Source organism: Convolutriloba macropyga, chromosome 15 (genome assembly GCF_964194025.1).
Source record: "Convolutriloba macropyga chromosome 15, txConMacr16.3, whole genome shotgun sequence".
Lineage (NCBI taxonomy): Eukaryota > Metazoa > Xenacoelomorpha > Acoela > Convolutidae > Convolutriloba > Convolutriloba macropyga.
The window spans coordinates 10,184,913-10,210,813 of NC_134482.1; the positions used below are offsets into that span (position 1 = coordinate 10,184,913).

The 25,901-nt window shown below is 36.3% G+C and overlaps 2 protein-coding genes across 2 annotated transcripts in view; both read left to right on the forward strand.

Moving 5' to 3' along the window:
• Window positions 1–697, forward strand: part of LOC142354079 (uncharacterized) — a gene marked incomplete at its 5' end in the record, with an annotated part of 2,639 nt that extends 1,942 nt beyond the window's left edge. Inside the window, one exon of the mRNA XM_075406354.1 lies at window positions 692–697. Coding sequence (XP_075262469.1) covers window positions 692–697 — 6 coding nt within the window. The remainder of the gene's footprint in view (window positions 1–691) is intronic.
• The window catches only part of LOC142354356 (degenerin deg-1-like), an 89,299-nt gene continuing 64,095 nt past the window's right edge, over window positions 698–25,901 (forward strand). Inside the window, exon 1 of the mRNA XM_075406627.1 lies at window positions 698–780. Within this exon, the coding sequence (XP_075262742.1) occupies window positions 726–780 (55 nt within the window). The 5' untranslated portion in view covers window positions 698–725. The remainder of the gene's footprint in view (window positions 781–25,901) is intronic.

Below are 25,901 nucleotides of genomic sequence, written 5' to 3' on the forward strand. Positions count from 1 at the left end.
ACCTCCTTGTACTTACGGAGTTTTTATAGTATTTTGGGTTCTAACCTGGTTAGTATATGATATGAGGAGTGTATTTTTTTTCAAAAGGAAAAGAAATCAATTTCCAGTTTTCCTTACAGTTTTTCACTGCGAAATGATTTCATAGCAAAATAAAATAATCTAATTTATAAGGTGGCGTTGAAAACGTTTATTGGTGATGTCAGTAATTTGTGGAGCAAATGAGGAAATTTGCGGTCTTTTGTGATTTACAGCATTGGGAACTTTTGCTCAGCACGTAGCTGCAGACATAGGTGTTATCCTGGTTCGTCATCTTCTTTCGATCCATTTCTGCTGCATTGATTTTGCTTTGATTATGTCCCTTTTTTGCGGGGATTTTTTGACATTTACTCGTGAAGATTTTTAGCGGGTTTTGTCGGTGAAAACATTCTTCCCGTTAAACGTGACAAAAATAATTTTTTAACTCCGTTTTTTATTTTCTTATCTCATATGAGCACAATTAGGAAGCGGTTAAATTTGGTAGGAATTGCGAGGATTTTGAACTAATTTAACGTTGAAATTCTTTTTCCACCACTCATTGTTAAAAGTGTCAGTTTTAGCCTTATTTCATCAAACACAAATCAAATATTAAATCTTGTTACTACCGCTGACCTGATATGATTCGAAAGTTCAAAGCTTCTATTTTCTATTCTAGAATTGAAAGCGGCAATGACACACTTAGCTTGAAGATGACCCTGTTTGTTGATAGCTCGGAGTACATAGGAGCGCTTTCTTCCAATACAGGTAATTTTTACTCAATTTAACGAACCAGCATTTTTATTTGAAAAAAAAATCGATACCAACAGTATCTGAAAACTTTTCTAACACGCAGCATCGAGCGCACTATAGTCTGATCAGAGGACAAAGCAGTCAGGGTCGGTTTGATCAGAGGTCACTGTTGTCTGGCATGGTCTGATCAGAGGCCATTTCGGCCTGCACCCCAACTTGGGTTGACTATGCAACTCAATAAAATGTTAATTGTAGCTCCGAAAACTAAACAATTTTTATGGATTTGAAAATCTTTGATCAGTGCTGAATTCAACGGTAATTTTTGTAAGATACGACTTGCGAACAACATGCGCCACATAGCGCTGAATTAAAGGGTAAAACATTATAGGTTGAAACGCTAAAATTTGAAGTTGGTTTTATGTAGAATATACGCTTAGAAACGCCAAAATTGTGTAAGTTCTACCTTCAGAAACGCCAAAATGTTTAAAGATCTACTCTTCAAAACGCCAAAATTAAGTAATATTGACGCTAAATAACGCAAAATTGTTTATAATCTATGCTTAGAAAAGGCTATGTTTTTTGAACGCATTCTTGTTATTTAAACGCATTCACTGCAAACCTTTTCATTTTTTAGCGTTCACGTTTTAGGCCGCGTTTAGAAGCTGCTACCAAAGAAAGTAATAACCAATAACGCAATAAAAAATAACGAGACTAACAAAAGAGCGGAGTCTAGTAGGAAGTCAAAAACGTTTAGGCCGGCCTGATTGAAGTGATCAGAAAATTATTGACGCAGACAGAAGAACAGAAATCTGCTGCATATTGGGGTTAATTTAGCAACAATACTAGTCTTTGCATTAGCATAAATTCACCGTCAAATGAGTGAGCAATGCGGATCAGCCAACAATTTGCAACGTTGAAAACTTGAAAATTGGATGAAACGTTGAGATAAAATCAGTAATCAGTCTAAATTGTAACTAACATTAACTTGTTTGAGATCTCTAGGATTATTTTTTGAGCTGTTTTACCAAAAAATCTGTTCCCCCGATGCAGGGCACATTAGTAATAAATGTTTCAGAATTCAAGTGCACCCTATGAAGAACAGAGATATTTTAACTTGAATCGTCTGTATTTATTAACGTTGTCGTCAACTAACATGATCACCGACTAGAACTATGGCATATAAGAACATAATGGTTCCCGCTTATATTCTCTTAGTCCCTTTAATAGACATGTATTGAGTAAAATTAATTGTCAATATTTATGTACGCTGTTAAATGTTCAATTGATTTGATAATAGAGGGTTTAAAACGTCTACTCTCTTATCAATGGGGAAGCCTTGCACCGCCCATGTTGGTTCAGCGACTGTAAAACTGTCCGGATATCGGATTAGTTTTTGTGAACCGTGTTATCCTCTGTACTGTAGACAAGCGTTGCATTACCTGACTCCTTTGTCCCGATAACTGCTCGTTCAGTTTTGCTGTTGAGCTATTTGTTTCGCTCAGAATACTGAAATCTATGTCTGAAATCAACAAATATTTGTTGAATACTGTTTAAACAAAAAATAGATATAATAAATTTCACATGTAACAAATCGTAGCACTATTGCTTGGCTTTAGCTGTGCAAAAAAACAGTTTTCTATTACAAAGAAATAGAAATGTCGGAGTTACCTTCGAGGCAACCGAACAAATTTAATTCTCCGACTTTATTATTAGTGAGTGACCACATTGGTCTTTTTAACAACGAAATCGAATTAAAATAGGCTTCTGTAAAGCTTATAAGAGCAACTGACTCCTCTTACAATGAGTTTTTCTTGAGATGTTTTTCAAAGCCACGATTAATTTATTGCTCATGGTTTGTTCTTCAATGCGCGCTGAAATTATATTAATGTTTGGAAATATAGAAATGTCATTTTAACGTTACAATTCACAGTAATTAGTGAGTAATTTTGATTCATTCTATGCAAATTAGGTAACGGTTTTGCCTTAATTTTGTGGAAACTATCGGCCGAAAAAAAATTGTTTTGGAGCTTTAGCTACAGGTATTGGACGTTTTGATCAACCGCTTGCCCTTCGTTTCATTGTACCTACCACCAAACGCGTCGGAATAGGGCTCCTGAAAAAGAATGTTTGCAAAATTGTAGATGTAGTCAAGTCAGCAAGGAACAGTCTTCAAAAGAGGCAGTAAAAAACACAATATCCAAAACTGTTAACAAATAGACAGGAGGATCAAGCCGAAGCTCTTCAGCTCAGCAAAAAAGACGCAAAAAGTCCAGAATGACAAAAGGATCAGCGGTTAGAAAAGACATGGACATCATTTTGAGCCGCAGGCCTCTTAAGAAGGCCTGCTGATCTTTTCGCAAAGATGAAAGGTGACGGCTAACTTACAACAGACAGCAGCAACTCACAGTTCACTAGGTTTGTTTGAAAAACAGACTCTCCTACTATCTCTCATGGAAGTTTTTGTCCGAAACGGGGCCCAGTGTACAGACCTCACGGATCAATGCTAGAATCTGATGTAATGGGTGACCGGAATAACTTTATTGATTTACGGGAAAATTTTTGTCGAAGTTAAATTAAAAGTTAACATTACTGAAACCTCAGATACTGATCTTAAGTACGATGCAGCAACTGCACCAAAAATGGCAAAAACAGGTGCTCCCATGTTTTGCCGCAACTGCTGAAGACAATGCTACTTGAAAACTAACAGAAATCTGAATTATAATGAGAATTATTTTCAAGCTATTCAAACTTATTTTTGCATCTGTAACAAAGAAGTAAAACCGCTTCTGAAATTGTTCAAAGTAACGTGGAGACGCTCAAACCACTATCGATTCCGCCATATTTTTCGATGTCAAAATAATTCTGGGAATTCTGACAGTGAAGGAATGTCGTTTTTCTGCTTCTTCTTTTCATCGTCACTGAATGGGAATGCTCGACTTTTTTTGACGGTTTTTCAGAAAGTTATGGAATTCGTTTGCATTCAGTGAGATTCGTTTTTGAATTTTATAATCTTTATGCAGTATTTCAAATAGTTTTAGAAACACAAAATTTTTAGTCTCTTTATGTTTTCTTATGGCTCATGAGGACAATCATTGTCCACTATTTTAAAAGGTTTTAGAAACACATAAATTCCTGTCTCGGCGTGTTTTATGGCCGCCCAGGAGGATCACGTCAACGTTCTTCACCTCAACAAAAAGATGTATCAAGTGTGGAGAGACCAGAAGATCAGCAAAATTAAGGATATCAAAACACGCGTGCTGATTTTTTTAGCAAAATTGAAAGGTGACGGCTAACCTACCACAGACAGAAGAAGCAACCCGCAGTTGATTAGATTTGTTTGAAGAACAGGCTCTCCCAATAACTTTTGTGGAAGTTTCTGTCCGAAATGGGGTCCCGTGTACAGTCCTGATAGATCAATGTTCGTAGCTGAAGTTACGGTTGACCGGAACAACTTTATTGATTTACGGAAAATTTGCATCAAATTCACTTCTAAAAATACTCATTCCTCAGCTGCTAAACTTCAATACGATGCAGCAGCTGCACCGAACATGGCAGTTTTAGTTGCTCCATTGTTATGCAGCAACTGGTAAATCTGAATATAAAACAAAAAAACATGCTCAAGAATTTCAAATTTAATTTTCCATCTCTAACAAGGAATTAAAACCGTTTCTGAAATTGTTCAAAGAAAGCTAGAGAACGATCAAACCACTACCGATTCCACCGTCTTTTTCTAGGATGGGCTTTTTTTGACGGTGAAAGAAATGTCGTTTTTCTTTTTCTTCGTTTCGTCGTCCCTGAATAGAAATGCTTGACGCATTTTCGAAAAGAATTATTGTTATTATTTAAAGTGTAGCCCATTTAGTCCTCTCCGATAGTACAGAGTCTGCAATTTGATATAAAGTTTCACCTGCTATCTGTAATTATGCCCACAAAAGACTTTTTGAAACAATGTTTTCAAGTTACAAAGATGCAAAAACACATGGCTGGCATGTCAGTACGGATCTTCTGAAGAGATACTACCTGTCCCATCATCTAGAGAATAGAAAAGAAAGAGAATGCTTGTATGAAGATGCAGTGAGTGCAATTTTTATTTGCAAATGGCTTTGGATTTTTCTATTTTGTTATAAAAACCTTCTCAGTGATGTAACACTTCATATTGCGATCAGAGCAGCAAATGATTATTCTTTTAATAAGGTCTGACGACGCCGATAAACACCACAAATATCATATAATGAAAGTTACCGACCATATAGCATCAGCTATTGAGAAAAATCCGCTCAATAGAGCGACCTCTCTCCCTTATAATTTAACAACAGTGAAAAGATTGTTAGCTTCACTCATTACTGCTGGAAGCAATATGATATTTTACCTCGGGACCAATTCAAAGGCTGGCAACTTTTTGAATTACAAACGCTAATTTTTGAGGCAATTACAGAAAAATTGTTTTCATTGTTGAAAATTTGACCTTCACCAGGAAGATTTGAACGAATTGAAAAAGTTTAAACAATTGACTCAACCGTTTCGTTGATAAATTTGATCTCTCTAGTACACAACAAGCCTCACAGCCTAATTTACCGCGAATCGGCAAAATTTTTGTTTTCAATCGAGCTCAATTTTTCCACAGCACTACAAAACCACATTTTGATCCCCCTAATAGACGATGACATCAGTTTGTAATTTTAAAGATCTCAAATATATGTTTGTTGGCGTCTTCATAGCAAACAATATTTCGAAAAATATGAAAGAAGGGAGCTTCTTAATATTTGCTGCAGCAACTACTGAAGACGATGTTTTTCGATAACTGTCAGAAATCTGAAATATAATGTGAAAACTGTTCGAAATTAAATTCTGAAAAAGCTTGTAAAAATTAATTTTTTATCTGTAACAAACAATTAAAGCCACATCTGAAGACGATGATTTTCGATAACTGTCAGAAGGCTGAAACAAAAGATGAAATTGTTCAAGTGTAATTTCTGAAAAAGCGTGTAAAATTTAATTTTCCATCTACAACAAACAATTAAAGCCACATCCTAAATTGTTCAAATTGAGCTAGAGATCGCTCGAACTACCAATGATTCCACCATCTTCTGTATGTCAAACAAAATTTGGGCTGTTTTGCAGATGAAGGAATATCGCTCTTCAGTTTCGTTGTTACAGTGTCATTGAATGAGATTGTTTGACTTACTGTTGACGCTTTTTCAAGAAAAAACTTTTAAATTCGTCCGTATTTAGTGGTATTGGCTTTTTTATAATTCATAAACATCGTCTGCTTTTGTAAATAGTTTTAGAGGCAGAACATTTCCAGTCTCTTAATGATCAAAAGTGGCCCTGATTAAATGTTTTTCAAACGTTGTTATAGCAAAAAAAGGATTACCTTAAGAGGTTGTTAAAATTGTAATTGGCAGAATAATTCTCAACTGTTTTCAACCAATTTTAGATGTTAAACGGAACAGCCAATTTGAAAAAACACTGAAAACCCAAGGGGTTAAACTATTGTCCTCCTTCATTGTAATTGAAACATGTTAAAAATACAGATTCATGTTTGCCGCAGGCGTGCTTGTATCTGCTGATTACAATAAAGTACATAATACACAAAGGTGTGGCCAATGAAAGTCATATGCAATATATCATGTCTCCGATGAGTAAGCGTAACAACGTTACTAAGATAAAACGTGGGTAAGAGATCATCTCCTGCTGATACGAAAACTGAGAACTATCTATAGTAACTCTGTGGTGATTTCAAAAACAAGTTGATATTATGTGTCACTACCTGCCATTAACTTCTTTATGAAACTGACACTTACTTAAATATGGATAAATATGGAAATAGCTGTGTTTTGCCTAGATATGAACTCTAACGCTCAGACTGTACTTTAATTCAATCGCTTTAAAACTGTGACCAATGGTAAGGACTGTCAACCTTAGAGTGTTTTTAACCTTAACACTCAATTTATAGATATCAAGCTAAATTTCAGATTTATCTTACCAGACAGAGTTGAGTTTTGTCGATTAACCTCAAGCTCATATTTTCAATTTATTTTATTTTTTCTCAAAATTATTGTTCAGATATATCTTTCTACTTAATCTCCGATTCTGATGAGTGTGACAAAGAATTCTAGTTTATCACAAGTTTTTTCAAAATCTTGTTGTGTCTGTGTAGAAATATAAGAATTTCTCTAGCAATACTGGACCACCTCAGACTGGTTCATTATCCTCAAAATCATTTATCTTCAACGCAACAACTCCACCGTGAGAATTTAAGCAGCCCAAGGGAACGTTACAACTCTAGTGGATTACTGTCTCCACGATAACTGCGTTCTTGTGAGCAACAGAACCTTGAACTTTAGCGAAACAAAGCAAACACTTTTCAAGAGTGGTTGTGTTTGGGTGCGACCAGTGCTGCAGGACAGATTTTCTAGCTTTTGGGGGAATCCAGATATTGAACGGAAATTTCCAAAAAGCTCATCGGGATAAATTCAAAATTCTGCCGCGCAGCGAACAAATTGAAATCTGACGCCACACTATGGAACCTTTTTGAAAATTGATAGCCAGGCTATCTTTTTTTTGCTTGTTTTTTACTTTTGTTGTCTTTTGGTTAAAATTGAGAAAGTTTGTGAGAGGTGACCTAAACTTGTTTTCGCTTTTCAAAATAACTCTCTGAAAACAGTTTTTTTTTGACAAGTGGATCATTTTCAAACGTTTCTTGAAAGTCACTCAACAAAACAAGTCTATGCACCAAAAAACATGATTGGTATGCATAAACGTACATAGCGCCAATATCATCAACGTCTCAGTAGGCTAGTCTACAAATTGAGATTGATGTTGAAAATTGGTGTTTCCTGTTAGGTTAAACTAATAAAAACTCAGTGTGATGCGCTCATACCAACTCTAACAGAAAAATGAGATAAATTGAAGAACTCAAGGACTTCCATTCGGTAGAAAAATGTTTGCTGGGAACACTTTTGAAGCAGTGATATGGAGAAAGATTTTAAGGGAAAAAATGAAATGATAAACTAAAAAAAAATGCAAAACTACAAAAATTTAGGAGATATAGCTTCACACCTTGCAAATTTACATACAATAATTGAGTTTTGTAGTCCCTCTATATAACTAGAGAAGCCATTGAGACCATATAGTTTTGAAAGCTGGAGTAAAAGAAACTTTTTTAAGAAAAAAAAGTAAATATCCTTAAAATTGTACAGCGAAAAGTATAACAGCCGACATGAAGCTCTACAGAACTCCCAGTTATGTACTGCTGCCCCTACTGAACTTGTTTCGTTCATGCACAATATGAAACCACAATCGTTAAAAAAGCCATTTTTTTTAAATTGGACTTTGTTTTTACTTTTTTAAAATAATTGACGCCTGGTTTTTGACTCTTAAGGCGATGGTTCAAATAACATCTGGGATGGACATTCGTCTGGAAAACACATCTCTAACTTTGTACTGGTTCCCAATAGAAAAAACTACAAAAATGCCAATCAATCACCTCTGTTGTTTCTGGAGTAATCGATTATGAGATAATTAGTCATTAATTAAACGCTAATTAGTGACTAATTTGCCAAAATCCATTTCGCGCTGAATAAGTCTGAATGATTGGGCCATGTATGCATTTTATGCTCAAACGTTTTGTTGTCGGAAAATGTTTCTTCAAAGTCCTATTAACTTCTGGTTTTATGGTTTTATTAAGCTTTTGATGTGCTACAAAAAAGATTATTTCAAGTTTTTTTTATTCAGTTTCCTAATTAACGTATGCTTGTTACAAAGCTCTTTCATGACCGTTTTCAGCCAAAAAACTTCCAGCAAATACACTTGTACTAGTCATGTATGTGTCACGTTATTGTACATTAATGAATCGATTGATAGAAAAACAAAATTTTCCTTTTGTTGTCGGTTAAGTATTTCCAGCACAATCAAATGTTCTTTGGCGACCTTTTGGTTAATTTCGTTTTTTTCCACAATATCTGGCAGCACGCTATCGTGACTCTAAAACTTCCCTGAATTGACTGTTTTTGACACTCTCGCGTGTGATTTTTGAAAAAAACCATGTTCATTTATTGGTTAAAAATACAATTACAGGAATTACAGAAGCCCTTTTAATTGGTCTGCGCTTCACACCTTAGATGTCTCTTGGTGTACTTTGAGCCTGAAAAGCATTTTTTGTTTTTTATTCATCGTTTTTTAGGGTTACCTGCTTCTACTCAATGAAAACCATTGTTTCCCACTAAAATTAGCGAGTTCAAAAAAATTCTGTTTTCGTGTATGAGCCTAATTTGCATCCGGTTAGGATTTGTTCACCTGTATATCAATGCTCAGTATGTGAATTTACGTGGCCGATAATTGTTTTCTGCTCGAAGAGCGCTTGAAAACTTCAAACCAACAATTTATGAATTGATGTCAAAGCTTTTTCCTCGATTGCCATCAATACTTTCCACATATCACTTCCGTTAATCACTTACCCAACCAACCTAGATGAGCAGTGTCAGCCTCAATTCACTCGGTTCGAATGTCCATCTAATCCCGTGATGTGAACGTTCGAGGTGATAGAGGGGTAACAGTTGAGTGATCTAGAAGACTCCAGGTGGGCAGAAGAACCCAAATTAGACCCTCTCAGACAATCTCAGCGAGCACTTGTCCCAGGGTTTGCAAAAAGTTTGACTATATTCTAAGTGGCAGCTAATTGAAATTCTGTATGATGAGCTTGATACCTAAGAAGTAGATTGTACTGAAATTTACGCAAAATCTCTGTTGAACCAGTCTACGTAAAAGGACTGCCAGATGATGCGTACTGGCAAATGGTGAAAAATATGACGAGAGTATAAGATATACTCAGTTCCTTGAAAAGTCGCCGCCAAACTCGCACGTTTCTGAGCAAGCGTTCATCATATATCGGGTTAACCTTGAAAACTCGATTGTAGAGGACTGCTTAAAATAGGCAGCTTGATGACTTGCTACGTGCGAGCACTTGATATAAGGTAATTGTGAAACCACTTCTGGGTTAATCGAGAAGCTCTTGAAAGTCACAATTTACAGCTCATGAACGGACTGTTGCAAAAAAACTCCAGCTGTCCTTCATATGTCTTCATGTGAGAAAAATTCAATTGTGTTCCCAATCTTGTCCTCTAAACAATTTTTTACATCGTTTTATCTATTTTCTATGTGAGTCAGTTCTTGAACTTGTGTCTGCCTGCAGGGGACCAAGTGAATGAAGCCTCTACTTTCTGCGATAACAGTGCAGATTGTTGCTCATCCCAGCCAGTCTTCAATCTTGAAGACTTTTCGAACAGCTGCATTACTATTTTCGCCAAACAGTTTCATAGAAAAGCCTGAGAATCTTATCAGCAGGAAATGAAGTAACTATTTTCAAAAGCGACAGACAAAACGTGGTGATCTGTAGCGCCCCTCAATGTTGAACAAGTAAAAATTTCGTTGACATAAGGGAGATCCAAAAGACACATCTGACTTGGATCACTGGCACTATAGTTGTAGGTTCCTTTGATGGGCACGTAGAAAATGCAATTTCTCGAGACAAAAATAAAATTTCACGCCTTTTGTAGATCATATTATTCAGAACCTTAGCTTAAACGATATTGCTTAGCACAGAAGATCTGCGAAGCAACCACAACTGACACCGGCATACCATCCATCGACAAATAGTTAAAGCATTGACTTTTGGTGAGCTTGATGTAAACCTTCAGCCTGTGAGATAGAGGCTACTACCCTTACTCCTAGATGATAAATCGGTCCAAATTCAATGAAACCCATGTCTCATCATTGCTCAAGTGTGGTAACAATCTGAACGTAAGTAAAGGTAACGGAGATTTTTGAAATTAGGGACGTGTGCTGTTGGAAACTCTAAACTGCAGAGTATTCAAGCCATATAGTGACTAATAATTGAAAATAAATTCCGCTCTACTTCTCTGTGTTTGCGAATTCCATTGACAGTGAAAAATTGATACGTATGAAACTGATTGTAACCTCCTCTTCACACTACCCAATATAGCTGAGGAAGCATCACTTAGAATCAGCAAAGCGGCTGTTGAGTTATTAAAAAGGCGTTTACAGTTGGATATGGCTGTAGTCGAAAATTGTTGAGGAGTTTCGTTTTTCTTCGAAGGTCCTTGCGTTGAACACAGAGATTCCAGTTCAAGAGTTTTTGGAAGCCGACGACGATGCTCGCATTGTGTGTCCTCCAAGCGCTCATGATGAGCGCCGTGATTTTCCCTTTGCAACTCACGAATGGTTCACGAGCAGTTAGGGGATGACCTGATTGATTTGACAAAGAGCACATTTCCGTCTTGCAAAGTGAAGAAACTGCAAAGTTCTCTGATAAGAGAAATTTGTAGTTCACTAAACACTGTGGAAAAATACGTCAAATTCGGCCTGGTGTTGCCTTCTTCCACTATCCACACTAAATCATCAACCCCGAGATGCTGCTCGGCAGGCGTCTGCCACATAGATCTGCACTTTAGAGCAGGCATATACTCCTTAAGCCAACCCGCCCCAATTGCATTGGCGTAGGACTGTGCCCGAGCGTACTGCGTACGATGACCGAATTCGTCAACGCCAGTTTTTGAGTCCTGATGCTTGGTTACCAAGTAAAACAAGATTGGGTGTCATTGCGCATAGGTTGGAGGGGTTGGCGCATACGGGCGTTTGCGGACATGTGTTCAGTGCGTTTTCAACCAGACGACCAGATTGAAAGTAGTGTTCAAAACCACATCTGCAAGGCGACGTTTGCCGTTAACCTCTCCCAGATGACACCGTAGTTGAAGAATGCGACTGCGTTGATTGAACCTCCACTTGATGCGTTTATGCGTAAGTTAAGCGGCAATTTTGAGCTTGTTCCATTTTTGAATGCAATCACGGAGCTCTTTCTCCGCTCCGATAAATTTCGTTCCATTATCTGTCCAAATAACGGCAAGCGTACTCCTGCATGAGAGAAAACGCTCGACTTTCACTTCGAGTGTCAATGGACGGCACGACTTCAACATGGACAGCACAGGTAGTTAGACAAGTAAATAGAAACCCCACCTATTTTCGGTAGTCCGATGAACAGGGACGTAAAATGGGCCAAAGTAATCAATTCCTGGGTTGGTAATGGGAGGATACTTTTATGCGAGTATCTCCTTTGAGGGGTTTGCCTTAATTGGTTGAATGGTTGCCGACCAGAACTTTCAACTTACAACGGCACAAGACGCAGTTTGAGTTGATGGTACTCAGCGAGGAACGTAGTTTAAGGATGGCATAACGTTCCTTTATTTTTGACCGTTATTAATTAATGCCATGATTATTGTGCCGCAGGAACAGTTTAACAAATGTGTGACGAGCATCGAGCTCGATAGGACGCTTAATGTCAAAGTCAATTTTCACTTGCCATTAGAGTCCATCAAAAGAACGAATGGGAACCTGAAGCCCAAGAAACGGTGTAAACTGAGCAATGCGGCTGCTCCTCTTAGCGGGTTTGTTGTCAAGAAAGTAGTCCTATTCTGTATTAAGTATTCTCTTGAACAAAGTACTGGAGATGACGTTCGGCTTTGTCAAATTCAACCCGGTCCGTTATGATGCCGTCTAAGGTACGGCAACTTTGGTGAGGTGGTAAGAGACGGAGCTTGTATGCCGTAACGCAAAATAGTTTTTGATAAGAACTGAACTTATCAAAGGATATTACTTTAATACTTTGTTCTTTTACTGACTAGGTTGGTTTTGCGGCTAAAGATGATGTGGTGTCATCACATTGTTGCTTCGTTATAACGCCGAGCTTAATGTTATCAAAGACGTCAGTAAATGGCACGAAGGTGTATCGTTTGTTCCCCCAGAGGCTAGGAACCCTAACCCAGTTACTTGATTGCAAAATTTCATTGGACATACCACGCGTTCCGTATCTGTCTGATTATAAATGGCGAAGTGGTTCCATTGGTCCACGCTGGTGTGCTTCAGGATTTCCCTTACACGATTTCCAATGAAGATTTGGTGTTTATTGGTTAGGCTTAACCGCTGCAAGACGATAATATCATCTGTCCAAATTAACAATTTGTCCATAAAAACGGTTAATGCTCCACAGATTTCCATGTTAGACGTGTCGTGAGGAGAGCAGCTTGAAGTTCTGATTTGAGAACGATCGTCAGCTTAATGCGTTTAACACGGTTTTTGTCTAGAACGAACACCAGATTCTTTTTTCATTTCAGTGGAAGTTCAAGCTACTAGAACGCTAGAACGGTCCTGAAAGGTGCTGGAACGGTCCGGAAAAGTAACTTCATTATATAGTGATCTTAGCCGACTGCGGCAGTTTGACAGACCTTGCAAGGAATCTATCAACTGTTTCTTTGGGTAACTCTTCATCCCAACGTTGTCCATCATTGATACACCAAATGTATTTCAAGATTAAACGATCACCTACAGTAAACGAGGCAACAAAAAGAATTGAGTCGTTTACGTTTGTCACAAGACTTAAGACCAAGATCTTGTTAAACTCTTTGTGATTGTGCTATTAGTAACCATGCCCTGTGCAATGCTTCCCGGAAAAAAATGGAATTTTCCCGGTGATTTTTCCGATACAGTTGCATGATTTCCCGGCGGAAAATTACCAATAATCCCACCGGGATTGACATTTAATGGTAGCTTCGGGAATTTTTTCGGGAAAATACCAGGATAACCAGGCGATTACCGAGAAGTTGCCAGGATAAGCGGAGAAACCTTTCAGGAAATTACCAGGTTACGCGGGAAACCTTCCAGGAAATTACCAGGATAAGCGGAGAAACTTCCGAGGAAGTTAACAGGATAAGCGGGGACATCTTTCAGTAAATTACCGGGATACGCGGCGAAACTTTCCAGGAAACTACCAGGATAAGCGGGTAAACTTTTGAGGAAATTACCAGGATAAGCAGGGATATGTTGCAGGTAATTACCAAGATAAGCGGGAAACCCTCTAGAAAATTCCAGGATAAGCGGGTAATCGTGACAAAAAAGTACTAGGATACGCACGGAAATCTTTCAGGAAACTAACATATTAAGTGGAACAGAACTTCGGTTCAGTTTTAATAGTTTATTAAATTTTTGAGCACATTGATCAATTTCATTGCTAGATTTACAATACCGCTGTACACTCCACAATACGTTAGTACTGATCAATTGGAATTTAGTTCGAAGAAATTCATACCAAAAGCTTTGTATGTTTTGTCTCGCAGAATTAATGGAATCTAAGTCCTCCGTCCTGCAGTTCAAACAAGTGGAGGCATCAGTTTGGAAAAAAAATTGGGAAAAACTCCAGACACTTTCCACACTCCAGAAAAATGGGGTCTCGATGAATTTTGTCAATTTCTTGTCAAGAGAGTGGATAGTTTGGCTCAACTTCCATGAATGCGTGCTGTCGGAAGAAGCTTATGAGCCACTCAAGAGTGCATAGCTGACAAGCTGCATGCATGAACAAACCACTTTTATGTAAAACGGTTACAAAATTTACTTTGTCCAAACAAAATGTGCACTCTTCATTACTCCAAGTCATATCGAAGTCCTTTCGATCATAAGGAAGAGAAAAATGAATATCTGAAGATCAAAACTATATATCTGAGAAGTATATAGTTTTTATAAGCTCACTATTCGAGGAACAGTATGAGGAAAAAGAAGAATTTTTTCAAAATTGCACATTTTCTGAAAGTTCGAAAACTCTTTATTTGAGGAGTTAAACATTATTATGACAGATCGCTGTACCTACAGGTTTGAATGAATGAGGCGGGAAAACAATAGGTGAAAGAAAGTTTAAATTTCAAACCAACTAAACAAAAAAACCGTTTCACCCCATCAGTTAGGTTTCCGCTCTTCGTGTTTTCCGAAGAATAGTTTTGAATTTTCACAAGGAAAGCATACTATCTTCCAAGGGCGTGGGAAGTTACAATAAAGCGGTCCCGGAGCCCCGCTTTTTGCAGAGGAGAATTTTATGTTTTAATATCATGAGATCTGAGGAACAGTTTGAGGAAAAAGAAAACCTTACCAAAAAATGACGATGTTCCAAAAGTTCGAAAAATCATTCTTTCAGGGGTTAGACTTTATCATGACAGATTGTTGTACGTACAGGTTCGAATGAAGGAGACGTGAAAACAATAGGCAGAACACAGTTTTAAAATTCAAGCCAAACGAAACAAAAAAACCTTTTCATCCCCTAAGTTAGGTTTCTGCTCTTAGTGTTTTCCGAAAAATAGTTTTCATTCACAAAATAACGCATACTATCTTCCATGGACGTTGGGAGTTACAAAAAAGCGGGCCCGGAGCCCCGCTATTAGTAAAAGCGAATTTTATGTTTTAATGAATTGAGATCTAAAGATCAGTATGAGGAAGAAGAAAAACTTTTCCAAAATTGCAGATGTCCTGAGAGTTCGAAATTTCTTTTCAGGGATTAGAATTCATCATGACAGATTGGTGTACCTACAGGTTTGAATAAAGGAGGCGGGAAAACAATAGGCGAAACAAAGTTTTAAAATCAAACAAAACGAAAGAAAAAATCCATTTCACCCCATAATTTGGGTTTCTACATTAAGTTTTTCAGAAAGATAGTTTATATTATCACAAAATAACACATACTGTCTTCCACGCTTGTGGGGAGTTATAAAAAAGAGGGCCCGGACCCCCGCTATTAGTATCTAAGGAACAGTATGAGGAAAAAGAAAAATTTTCCAAATTTGAAGATGTTCTGAAGGTTCGAAGTATCATTCTTTCAGGGGTTAGACTTTATCATGACAGATCTTTGTACATACAGGTTCGAATGAAACAGGCGTGAGAACAATAGGCAAAACAAATTTTTAAAGTTCAAACCAAAGGAAGCAAAAAACCGTTTCACCCCTTAAGTTAGGTTTCTGCTCTCAGTGTTTTCCAAAAGATAGTTTTCATTATCACAAAATAACGCATAGCATACTTTCGTCCAAGGTTGCGGAGCCCCGCTATTAGTAAAAGCGAATTTTATGTTTTAATATCATGAGATCTAATGAACAGTATGAGGAAAAAGAAAGACTGTACCAAAATTGCAAATGTTCTGAGAAATTGAGTTATCATTCTGCCAGGGATTAGACTTTATCATGACAGATAGTTGTACCTACAGGCTTGAATGAAGGAGGCGTGAAAATGATATGCGAAACAAAGTTTTAAAATTCAAACCAAACGAAACAAAAAAACCTTTTCAACCCATAAATCAGGTTTCTGCTCTTAGTTATTTCCGAAAGATAGTTTTCATTATCACAAAATAACGCATACTATTTTCCCAGGGCGTGGGGAGTTATAAAAAGAGGGCCCGGAGCCCCGCTATTAGTAAAAGAGAATTCTATGTTTTAATATCATGAGATCTAGGGAACAGTATGAGGAAAAAGAAAAACTTTTCCAAAATTGCAGATGTTCTGAAAGTTCGAAATATCTTTTTTTCAGGGGTTAGAATTTGTCATGACAGATCGTTGTGAATACAGACTAGAATGAAAGAGGCGGGAAAAAAATAGTCGAAACAAAGTTTCAAAATTCAAACCAAACGTAAGAAAAAAACCATTTCACCCCATAAGTAAGGTTTCTACATTTAGTGTTTTCAGAAAGATAGTTTATATTATCACAAAATAACGCATACTGTCTTCCAAGCGCGTGGCGAGTTTTAAGAAAGAGGGCCCGGAGCCCCGCTATTAGTACCTAAGGAACAGTATGAGGAAAACAAAAGTTTTTCCAAAATTGCAGATGTTCTGAAGGTTCGAAATATCATTCTTTCAGGGGTTAGAATTTATCATGACAGATCTTTGTACCTACTGGTTCGAATGAAAGAGGCGTGAAAGCAATAGGCGAAACAAGTTTTTTAAGGTCAAACCAAACTAAGCAAAAAACAATTTTACCCCTTAACTTAGGTTTCTGCTCTCAGTGTTTTCCAAAAGATAGTTTTCATTATCACAAAATAATGCATAATTTTGTCCAAGGACGCGGGGATTTACAAAAAAGCGGCCCCGGAGCCCCGAGTAGTATATAGGTGAGCGACAGTGCCAGGGGGGTGAAGACCCCCATGTATTAAGATTGGTTATAGCGGTTTTTCCAGGATTTGGGTCTTCCCTAATGTATTAAGATAGGGAATGAATTTGCATGTATTAAGACTAGGTATAGCGGTCTCAATGTATTAAGATAGCGGCCATGTATTAAGATTGGGAATAGAGTCTCCATGTATTAAGATCAGGTATAGCCGCCATGTATTAAGATTTTGTATAGCCGCCGCAATGTGTTAAGATTAGTTATAGCCGCCGACATGTATTAAGATTAGTTATAGCCGTCGACATGTATTAAGATTAGTTATAGCCGTCGACATGTATTAAGATTATTTATAGCCGTCGACATGTATTAAGATTAGTTATTGACGTCGACATGTATTAAGATTAGTTATAGCCGTCGACATGTATTTAGATTAGTTATAGCCGTCGACCTGTATTAAGATTAGTTATAGCGGTCGACATGTATTAAGATTAGTTATAGCGGTCGACATGTTTAAAGATTATTTATATCCGCTGACATATATTAAGATTAGGGGTATTTTTTGATAAATTGTTGAGATTTTTGTATATTTTCACGCCGTTTTTTCAAAAATTTCTAAATACTCTCTTCTGATTGGTTTAAAATGACAGCTTTTTTTTGAATAATTTGAATTGAAAAGTTATAAATAACAGACACAGTATAAATTATGCAAATCAAACTACAAAATCACTCGAACATTTACATTAAATAGGTATAAATTGTTATAAAAATAAGTGAAAACCGAGGTACATTTAGCCGAGTGGGTTAATAAAGTCGACAAAAAAAAGGAAAAATTTGCGTAGCTAACTGAGTAAAAGGTACAATTGTTAAAAACTAATGTCGACTTTATTTGGCACCAGCTTAGTGCATACCCCAGTAAGCAAATTTACATAAAATTACTAATAAAATTTAGTACATGCACATCATGAACATTGTTCAAGTTTGTTTGTAAAAATTTAAATAGATGAAAAGCAGCATAAATAGTGTAGAACCCACACAAGATTTCCATTTTCTGGAATGATCTGTGTATCATTTTCTGATACTTTTTATTCAAAAATTTGTAATGTGTGACTGATCGTGCTAGAGAATCCGCATAGTAATAGTTCCTATTGAGGCCACCAATCATTATCCAATGTTCACCAACCTCACTGCTTGGGGAAGTGTTGATGCTTGGGGAAAATCTACTGGAAAGGATCCAATATACCGGAATTTAAGCTCTGGAATAGGTTCAATAATGTCACGAAGTGAGGTGTTATCCATGACAAATAAGTTTTCTTTTCTTTATCTCACAAGCTCCGTTTGTGCAAGGATTCCTGACAGAGCAATCAAGTTGAAAACTTTCGTTCTGTTGAGAGAAGCAACAATCTTTGGATTTTGTGATTTTGTCAACCGTTTTGTCCTGGGTGCTGGGATGAAACAAAACAATAATTATAAATAGTCCAAGGAAAATTAGCAAAGGAATATAAATATATACATATATTTGAAGTTAGTCGACCCCAAATTACATCCATTAGTTAATTAACAATTGATGTAGAGAACAACAGCTAGATAGAGAGGTTAAGCTTACAAATGTTCTAACAAAGTACATAAAATTTAACAAATGATGAAAAATTATTAGACATTTATAGCAACAGTCCCAAACTGATCAATTTTAACAGTGGACATCCTTTCTCCCAGAGCAATGATTTCTGTCACGTTTCTTAGCGAACGATCAAAAAACATTTCCAATCGAATACTTTCACCGCTGAGTTCAGGATAATGAATATTTTCGCCAGCATCTTGAAGTGAAGTGAGATCGAATACTAGTATGTAGTGGTTCTGAAACTGATGATGCGGTAACGCAGGAATTTCCTCGTTAAAATTAATTGCTTTCATTGTTGTTACGTATGCTCTACAGTGATTAGTTGTATCAAGTGATACTATAACTCTACCTCCGCGAACAATTCTAAGTTCTCGCAAACCAAATTTCTGATAATGGAAAGGATTTGCTTGAAAATATCCCGTGAATGCTGATTTGGTGTTCATTGCAATAGCTACTCTATTGGAGCATTGTTAAAAACTTTTTCCTGAATAAACTGGTTCTGTCCTGAGGGATAATAAATGTACGTGCAATGGTTTCCATAAAGTTGTAACAAGCAGGTTGATGAGTTATTTGGTATTTGATAGTCTGGTGATACACTTCGTTAACAACCACGCGTCGTTTAAATAAGGAACAGTCAAGAACCTTAAGGGAAACGTGAGGATTGTAGGAAATCATGTAAAAATTAGGTCTTGCACGAATCAATTTCAATCTTACTTTTGTATTTGGAAGCAGTAACTTTTCACATTCGAACAAGTCAATAGCTCATTTACCGTAGTGAGGGCTTCCATTTTTCAGCAGAAGTTCTTCCTCTTGGTCTATAAACGGGCTCTTCTCATAATCACTAGGTTCTTTTTCAAATTCGCATCCATGAAAAGCCAAAATACCTTCATTAATTCTCGTTGAAGCATTAAATTCAATGGAAATTAAAGCCTTGTGTCCATAGAGACCATTTGAGTTGTACACTTGTTTATTGTTCAGATACACTTCACAGTTGGAGAAGAGTGATTGTAAAATGTTGTTGACGTGAGTTAGATAATGTAAATCGTCATCTGTGAAAGACATACTCATATCTGGTTTTCCATGCTCATCTTTTTTCATAAAGTCATCAAACAACCTTCCAATTTGTAGTCCAATTCCAACCTACCATTTCCAACCTACCATTTGTAGTCCAACTTTGATTTGAAGTTGGATATCTCTCATATCAAGATAGATGCTTCTATCTGTTTCAAATTCAAATTCAATGCTGCTTTCATCCAGTGAAGTACTAGGATAAACATCTTGAACATGAGAAGACTCAATTGGTTCCAAAACAGGAATTTTGTCAAAAATCTCCAAGCAAGAGTTTGTAAAGTGTGCATACCGAAAATTGGAAACGTTTGTTGATCTAGAATTCATTTTAGATTAGCAAATATATCTTTTCTTGTTCGACGACGTCGACTGATTTTTGGAGGTGATCTAGGAATAATGCGACTCTTTCCTCTTTTTCCTGCACCTAGCTGTTTACGTAAAGTTTTCTTTCCAACATCAGCAGCAACAAATTTGAGTTTTTTCTTCCCTGTCAAAACATTTCCAATTTCAGGAGCAGCCATTTCATTTAAATCAGCTCCCACTCTTTTTGCTGCTGGGACAACATATCGTCTCAAAAACGGAATTGCTGTCCTCCCAATTGTTTGCGCTAAAGCTCCAAATCCCCTACCCCTTTGTCTGGCATATTTTCGAAAATACGGTAAATCACTATCAGCAACCATTTTTTACAGTCTTAATTCTAAAAATGATTTTCAGAAGTTTTTCTAAACATTGGTACTGCTCTAGTTACTCCAACAGAGTTGAAAGGTACTTTTTCACCATAGGAGTCTCGGAGCTCCAATTTAATGCTGTGGAATGAATTTTTCAGAATCTTTTTAAATTGTAGGTTGGGAAATTTTTGATAATTCGTATATTGCCCAGTTGAGATCATGTCTCCATTCTTGACCTTTGATATAAAAGGAACACATAGTAAAAGAGCAGCTTTTGTATCACACACAATGTTGTATTCAACAATATCAATATATATCATCAAGGTATGTATTCGTACAATGTCATAAGGGAACTTGGGAAAATGTGGACCAGCACCGCTCATGAAAACCCCCATCCCATAAACAGCTTCTTCACATCCAAAGACATGACAAAGATTAGCACTAAATATAACAAGTAAAGAATTCTCATTGGGAAGACTGAAAGAAATTCGCTGTGTAATTTTGTTAACGTGTAATCTGATTGGTGTTTTTTCATACTTTTCTCGTTCCTGAATTTTTTTTGGTTTATTTCGTTTACAATATCAGAGATCGAAGGATATAGACCTGGATCAAGTGTGTAATAGTCTGATGGTTTTGGACTCGGTGTTACTTCGTCTAGATAGAAAAATTTCCCTTCTGTGATGTTTTGGTACAAGGAAGGATAAGATAGTTCTGTAATTGCAAACTCCCATTCTCCTTCGAGATTAATTCTTTCCTGAAGAAAGTTTGTAAAAGAACTTAACGTATTATTTGGGTAACAATCAAAGGAAGCATTCGGAACCAACTCTACAGTAAAAGAATTCATCTCTAAATGATACACTTTGCAAGCTCTTGTACATAAAATTTGCCTAGAATTTCATCACCTTGTTCTCCGTGAAGGTTATAGGTTGGTGGTTTTAAAGTCACAATTTTAACAATTTGAAAAATTTCAATTGTGAATTGAGACTTGTAACCTTTTCTAAAAGGGATATCGTACTTGGAGATTCGAACTTTGTCTCCAATTTTGAAGCGTGGTTTTTTGTACTCTATAATAGGGTTTTTGTAAAAAAAATTGACAAAAAAATTTGAATTTTTAACGTTTTTGGGGGATTTACCTATAGATCTGTTAACTCTTGTATTCATAGTGTTAACAAAACTATCCATTTTGTGAACGTATTTAACACCGTTTTCCTCCATGTAGCGATAAATGATGTTTTTAAAGATCTAATTGCTCTTTCTGCTACAGCAGCGTTTGTTTCACTTCTTGTAGAGTAGATTTTGATGTCTCCAGTCTTGCAAATTTTTTTTAATTCTCCCCCGAACTCAGTACCTTGGTCAACCCAAACTCTATCAGGTTTAGTGTTCTTCAATAACATTTTTTTAAAGGCAGCTACAGCATCAGAGGCATATTTTGACTTCATTGATTGAACACGGAACAGGCGAGAAAAGACGTCAACACATCAATAAGTATTTCACACCGTTATTAAATTCAGAAAAATTATCCATAACTAAATCTCATTGATACGTTTTGCAAAAGCAGGTAATCTTTTGAAATGTCCAATTGCTTGTCTAAATTTAGTATAAGAATTTCTTTCTGAAAAAAAAAATCGGTAACCTTCTTCTTTAACAACCCGCTAGCTTTCTGAAGGTTTTGAACTGATCCATATGCGGCTTTTCCTTCCCTGTACAACCTTTGTAGCTTAGTTTTTTCAGATTTGGAAAGGGATCCAGCTTCCTCGTTCTTTGCTTTTGGCATCTTTTTTAATAATTTTATGTGGATTTAGGCCAATTGAGTCAAGAATTGTGTAATAAATATCGGGACATTCGACGTTTTTCCTCTTCAAAGCGTATACGAAATGGACAAATGGCACGTTTGTATCTCTTACGTCTAACAAAATGGAGTCAGATAGGGATAGCTTAATGCGAGGTGAATTTAAAATTTCATTGATAAGTGATTCGTTGCTGGAAGACTTCGTTTTAGCGTTAACTTTTCTATAAACAGTTTCCAAGTTTTTTGGAACCGAATCCTGTTTTTCGTTATATTTGTCCAATCTTGGAAGTGATAACCTGATTTTCTGATCATAAAGTTGTTGAGGAATCAAAACAAACTGATCCATTTCAAGAGAGATGATTAATGATTGACAGAGTTAAAATTGATATAAGATTGATCCCTATTTCGGAACTCAGGATCTCTCTTCTTCTACTGAGACTTGCTCTTTTTAAAATAAGAAGATGAATTTCTTCTCTGAAAATTAAAACTTCTTGTTTTTAAATTTCTCTTAGCTCTCCTCTCAGAAGGTTTACTATGCACTCGTTTAGAAACTGGATAAAATCTTTGGGAAAATTTTTGAGAAAAGTTATTTTGAAGCTCTGGGAATATTTCTGGAACGCAATCAGAGTAGAGAGATGTTGTGTGCTCATCGTTCAAAAATGTAATCTGTTGCCTTCTTTGAGGTAGAAAAAATATAGATGGAGTTGAACCACTGTTAGTACATTATCTTAGACAGTCGACTGTTTTTGGAGTCAAGTCAATAAGTAAAGGACCATAGGGAACTGAAGTTGCTGTGGTATACCAGTCTTTTAGTTGAGTTCCCAATCCCAACTGTTGACTGAGCGTGTTTACTTGTAAGACGTCTCTGGGTGATTTGAATAAAACAATATGGGTGTTCTGTAGTTCATTATCCCTTCCTAGTCGGCTTTGATGAAAGAGATTGTGCTTTATGTACACAGTACTTAAAACTTTATGTCTACCAGCTGTAGCTATTTTCACAAATTCTTTCGAACTAGAAATCTCTTCACAAGAGTAATCAAAAATAAGTAAATACTTTGTTCCCTTTATTAGGTAAATTTTGTATCAACTGAAAATCAACACCTTGAACGAACTCAATGTTTTTTATATTTGTTGACATTAGTCCGTAAAGAGATTGATAGTGTTGTTAAAAACAGTAAATTTTGTCAAATTCTGGTTGAAAAGTTCCAAAAACTAACCAATCATGGATGAGATGGGATTTCCCAGATCCATTTGGTCCAACCAATGAAATAAAAACTCGTTCTTTTGTGGAAATTAGTTTTGGGGAAGGTAAAATATATCCAACTGTACTCGACAAAATGGCGATTAAAACTGTTGTCTCCTCACAAGTCTCAGATAATGTAATTCTTACGATACAACAAGCTAAAATCAATAGTATGACGAAAAACTGGGACAAAAAAACTACTAAAGACCGGTTACAAGTCTGTCCAAAACATTTCCAAGATTGACGTTCTTTATTATTGTCATCAAAGACAAAATTACCTAATTGAAGCCCCTTATCAGTGTGATCAGTCATTTATCCCTTCTTCCCTAGGGATAAAGGAACTGTGCAACTGAATTGAAACGTAAACAACAAAAAAATGCCAAAAAATAATAAAGAGATAACTGAACTATACATAACACAAAACCAAAATATTGTTCTGTCAAAGAAATCAGTGAGAAAAAGCATCAAAAAAGAAAAAAGTACCAAAGTTAGGAGCAAGACTATGAAAGATTAATAAATTATGGGAACACAGTATTTTTTGATATTTTTTTGATCGACTCAATATCTTATACTAATTTCAGAGGAAAAAAATTACAAATGAAAATGATAAATTACAATCACAAATACAAACATTAAATAATATCAAAAAAATTTAAAGCCCATATCCCATAAACATAAGCCCTCTTTTCTGGACAATGAAGAGTCCTCTTGTGTCGATAGGGGTAGTTGCTGCAATTCCATTCAGCATCATCATTTTCTAATAGTTTGGAAGCCTTCGGACAACCAAGATCATCAAGATTTTCCACACCTTTACACAATTAGGGTGATAAAATTTTGCATTTTTCAAGTCCTTTAGCAAAGTACTCTGTTGTTGGTGAGCAATGTTGATGTATAATAAAAGCCAGCTCAGGATAATCGAGCTTTCAATGGTTCCAATTGATACCGTGCATATTTTTTGTATTCCATTTTGCTTGAAAATTCATTTTGTAATCTTTCGGTGGGAGAAAACTGTATCCAAGTACAATTCCGTCCTTAAAGATTCCCAACTCTTTGACAATTTTTCCTTCTAAGCGTTCAATATCTAGTACAACGAGAGGCATTTTTTCTTCTGGGATGATTTTTCAAAAAATGATCAACATTCTAGCAATTTCAAAATATGTGGATGACAAAACTTTATAAAGACACACATCGAACAGTTCAGTAATGTGACCCAATAGACAGGAGCTCGGAAATTGAGGTAACATGTAACAATAACCCGGTCCTTGGTTTGTAGTTGCTGTAACCGCTCCAGCAGAATCGTGTAAAATTGCATGTAAACGCAACACTTTCGATTTTGCTAGGAAAAAGTACAGACTTGGATTACCGTAACCAATGTCCTCCCTGGGGAAGTTTTGGTCAATTTCCTCCAAATTTTTGTTTTGATCCCAAATTTTACATGCTGCCAGGAAACAGTTTTTTCTTATTTCGTTGTTGGGAAACATTGGAAAAATACTACTGTAACAATTAAAAATGTTTAGAAGTGTGACAAAATCCATCAATTTTTTTCTTTACTTATCTAAAGTGATACTAGTCTTTTTGAAAGTCTCTACATAAGAAAGAAGGTCAGGAAGATGTTCCAATAACTTTTTGTATTCCTCCTTTTTTAGTTCAATATTTGTCAAAAAACTCCATTGAACACCGTTCCAACGATGTTGTGAAATGGAAACTTCGTGTTTATCAGATTGATATATTAAAGTAGTGCGTTGTAATCCGTTACAAGTTTATCAGTTTTGGGAAAATTTAGAGCTTCAAGAACTGTATCAGAAGACTTTTTTTAGTTCGTAGTGATGTCTAACGTGGAACACTTTTGATTTTTTTCTTAGACTCAGAGAAATATTTCCGGAGGAACCAATATTCCAACTCATTTTCAGTTTGAAAAAAAGAAAAATGATTCAAATGATATGAATTAAAAAGACAAATACATTATAAAATTACACATTTATTGAAATGTACATTGTTGAATATTAGAAAAGTCCTTCAGATTTTGTATCAACTCCTTGAATTCATCCAGAGTGTAGATGACATAAGTCACTTGTTTGAACTCGTTGTTCTCCTTTCGACAAAAAAGTCGAATTTGTACATAAGTTGAAGCTGGGTTGTCCTTGATGTATTGGAGGAAAGTAACATAGAATCTGCGGTTTTTTGCAATGCGAATCTCTCTCACTTTGTGACACTGTTCCAGCACGTGTTCCATGCCTATATTTTTGTCGAATTGAGGTTGGTTTTCTCTCATCTCCAGTTCCCATTGAGAAGATCCTCCTTGAGGAAACAGAATTTTTTAAACTCATAGTCTCCAATTCGCAGTTGCTGGTACTTTTCAGAAAGTCCCACAATTGTCTTTTCTAAAGACTTGGAAGGTTGGTTCAGTATAAATTTGTCCGTTTCTTGAAATCTGGGACATAGTAAATCTCCCAAATCTTTTTTTGAATTGGATCCAAAGTCCATATAAAAAGGAACCGAATCAGTCCCTGGTTTTGGTGAGGATTGAATGTACATTGAAGGCGCACTCGAAAGAAAAAGTGATACTTTAGAGAGAGAGAGAGAGAGAGATTTCAATAATTTGAGCTGAGAGTAAAATAAAAAATAAATGATTTGTATTTGTACGCAATTCCCCTCAATAACTTAAAATTCCATTTTATGGTAATGACGTCATGTATACCCATAAAAGGAATGCTAAATGACGTTATTTCCTTATATGGTAATCTATTCGGAAAACTTGAGGTTCGC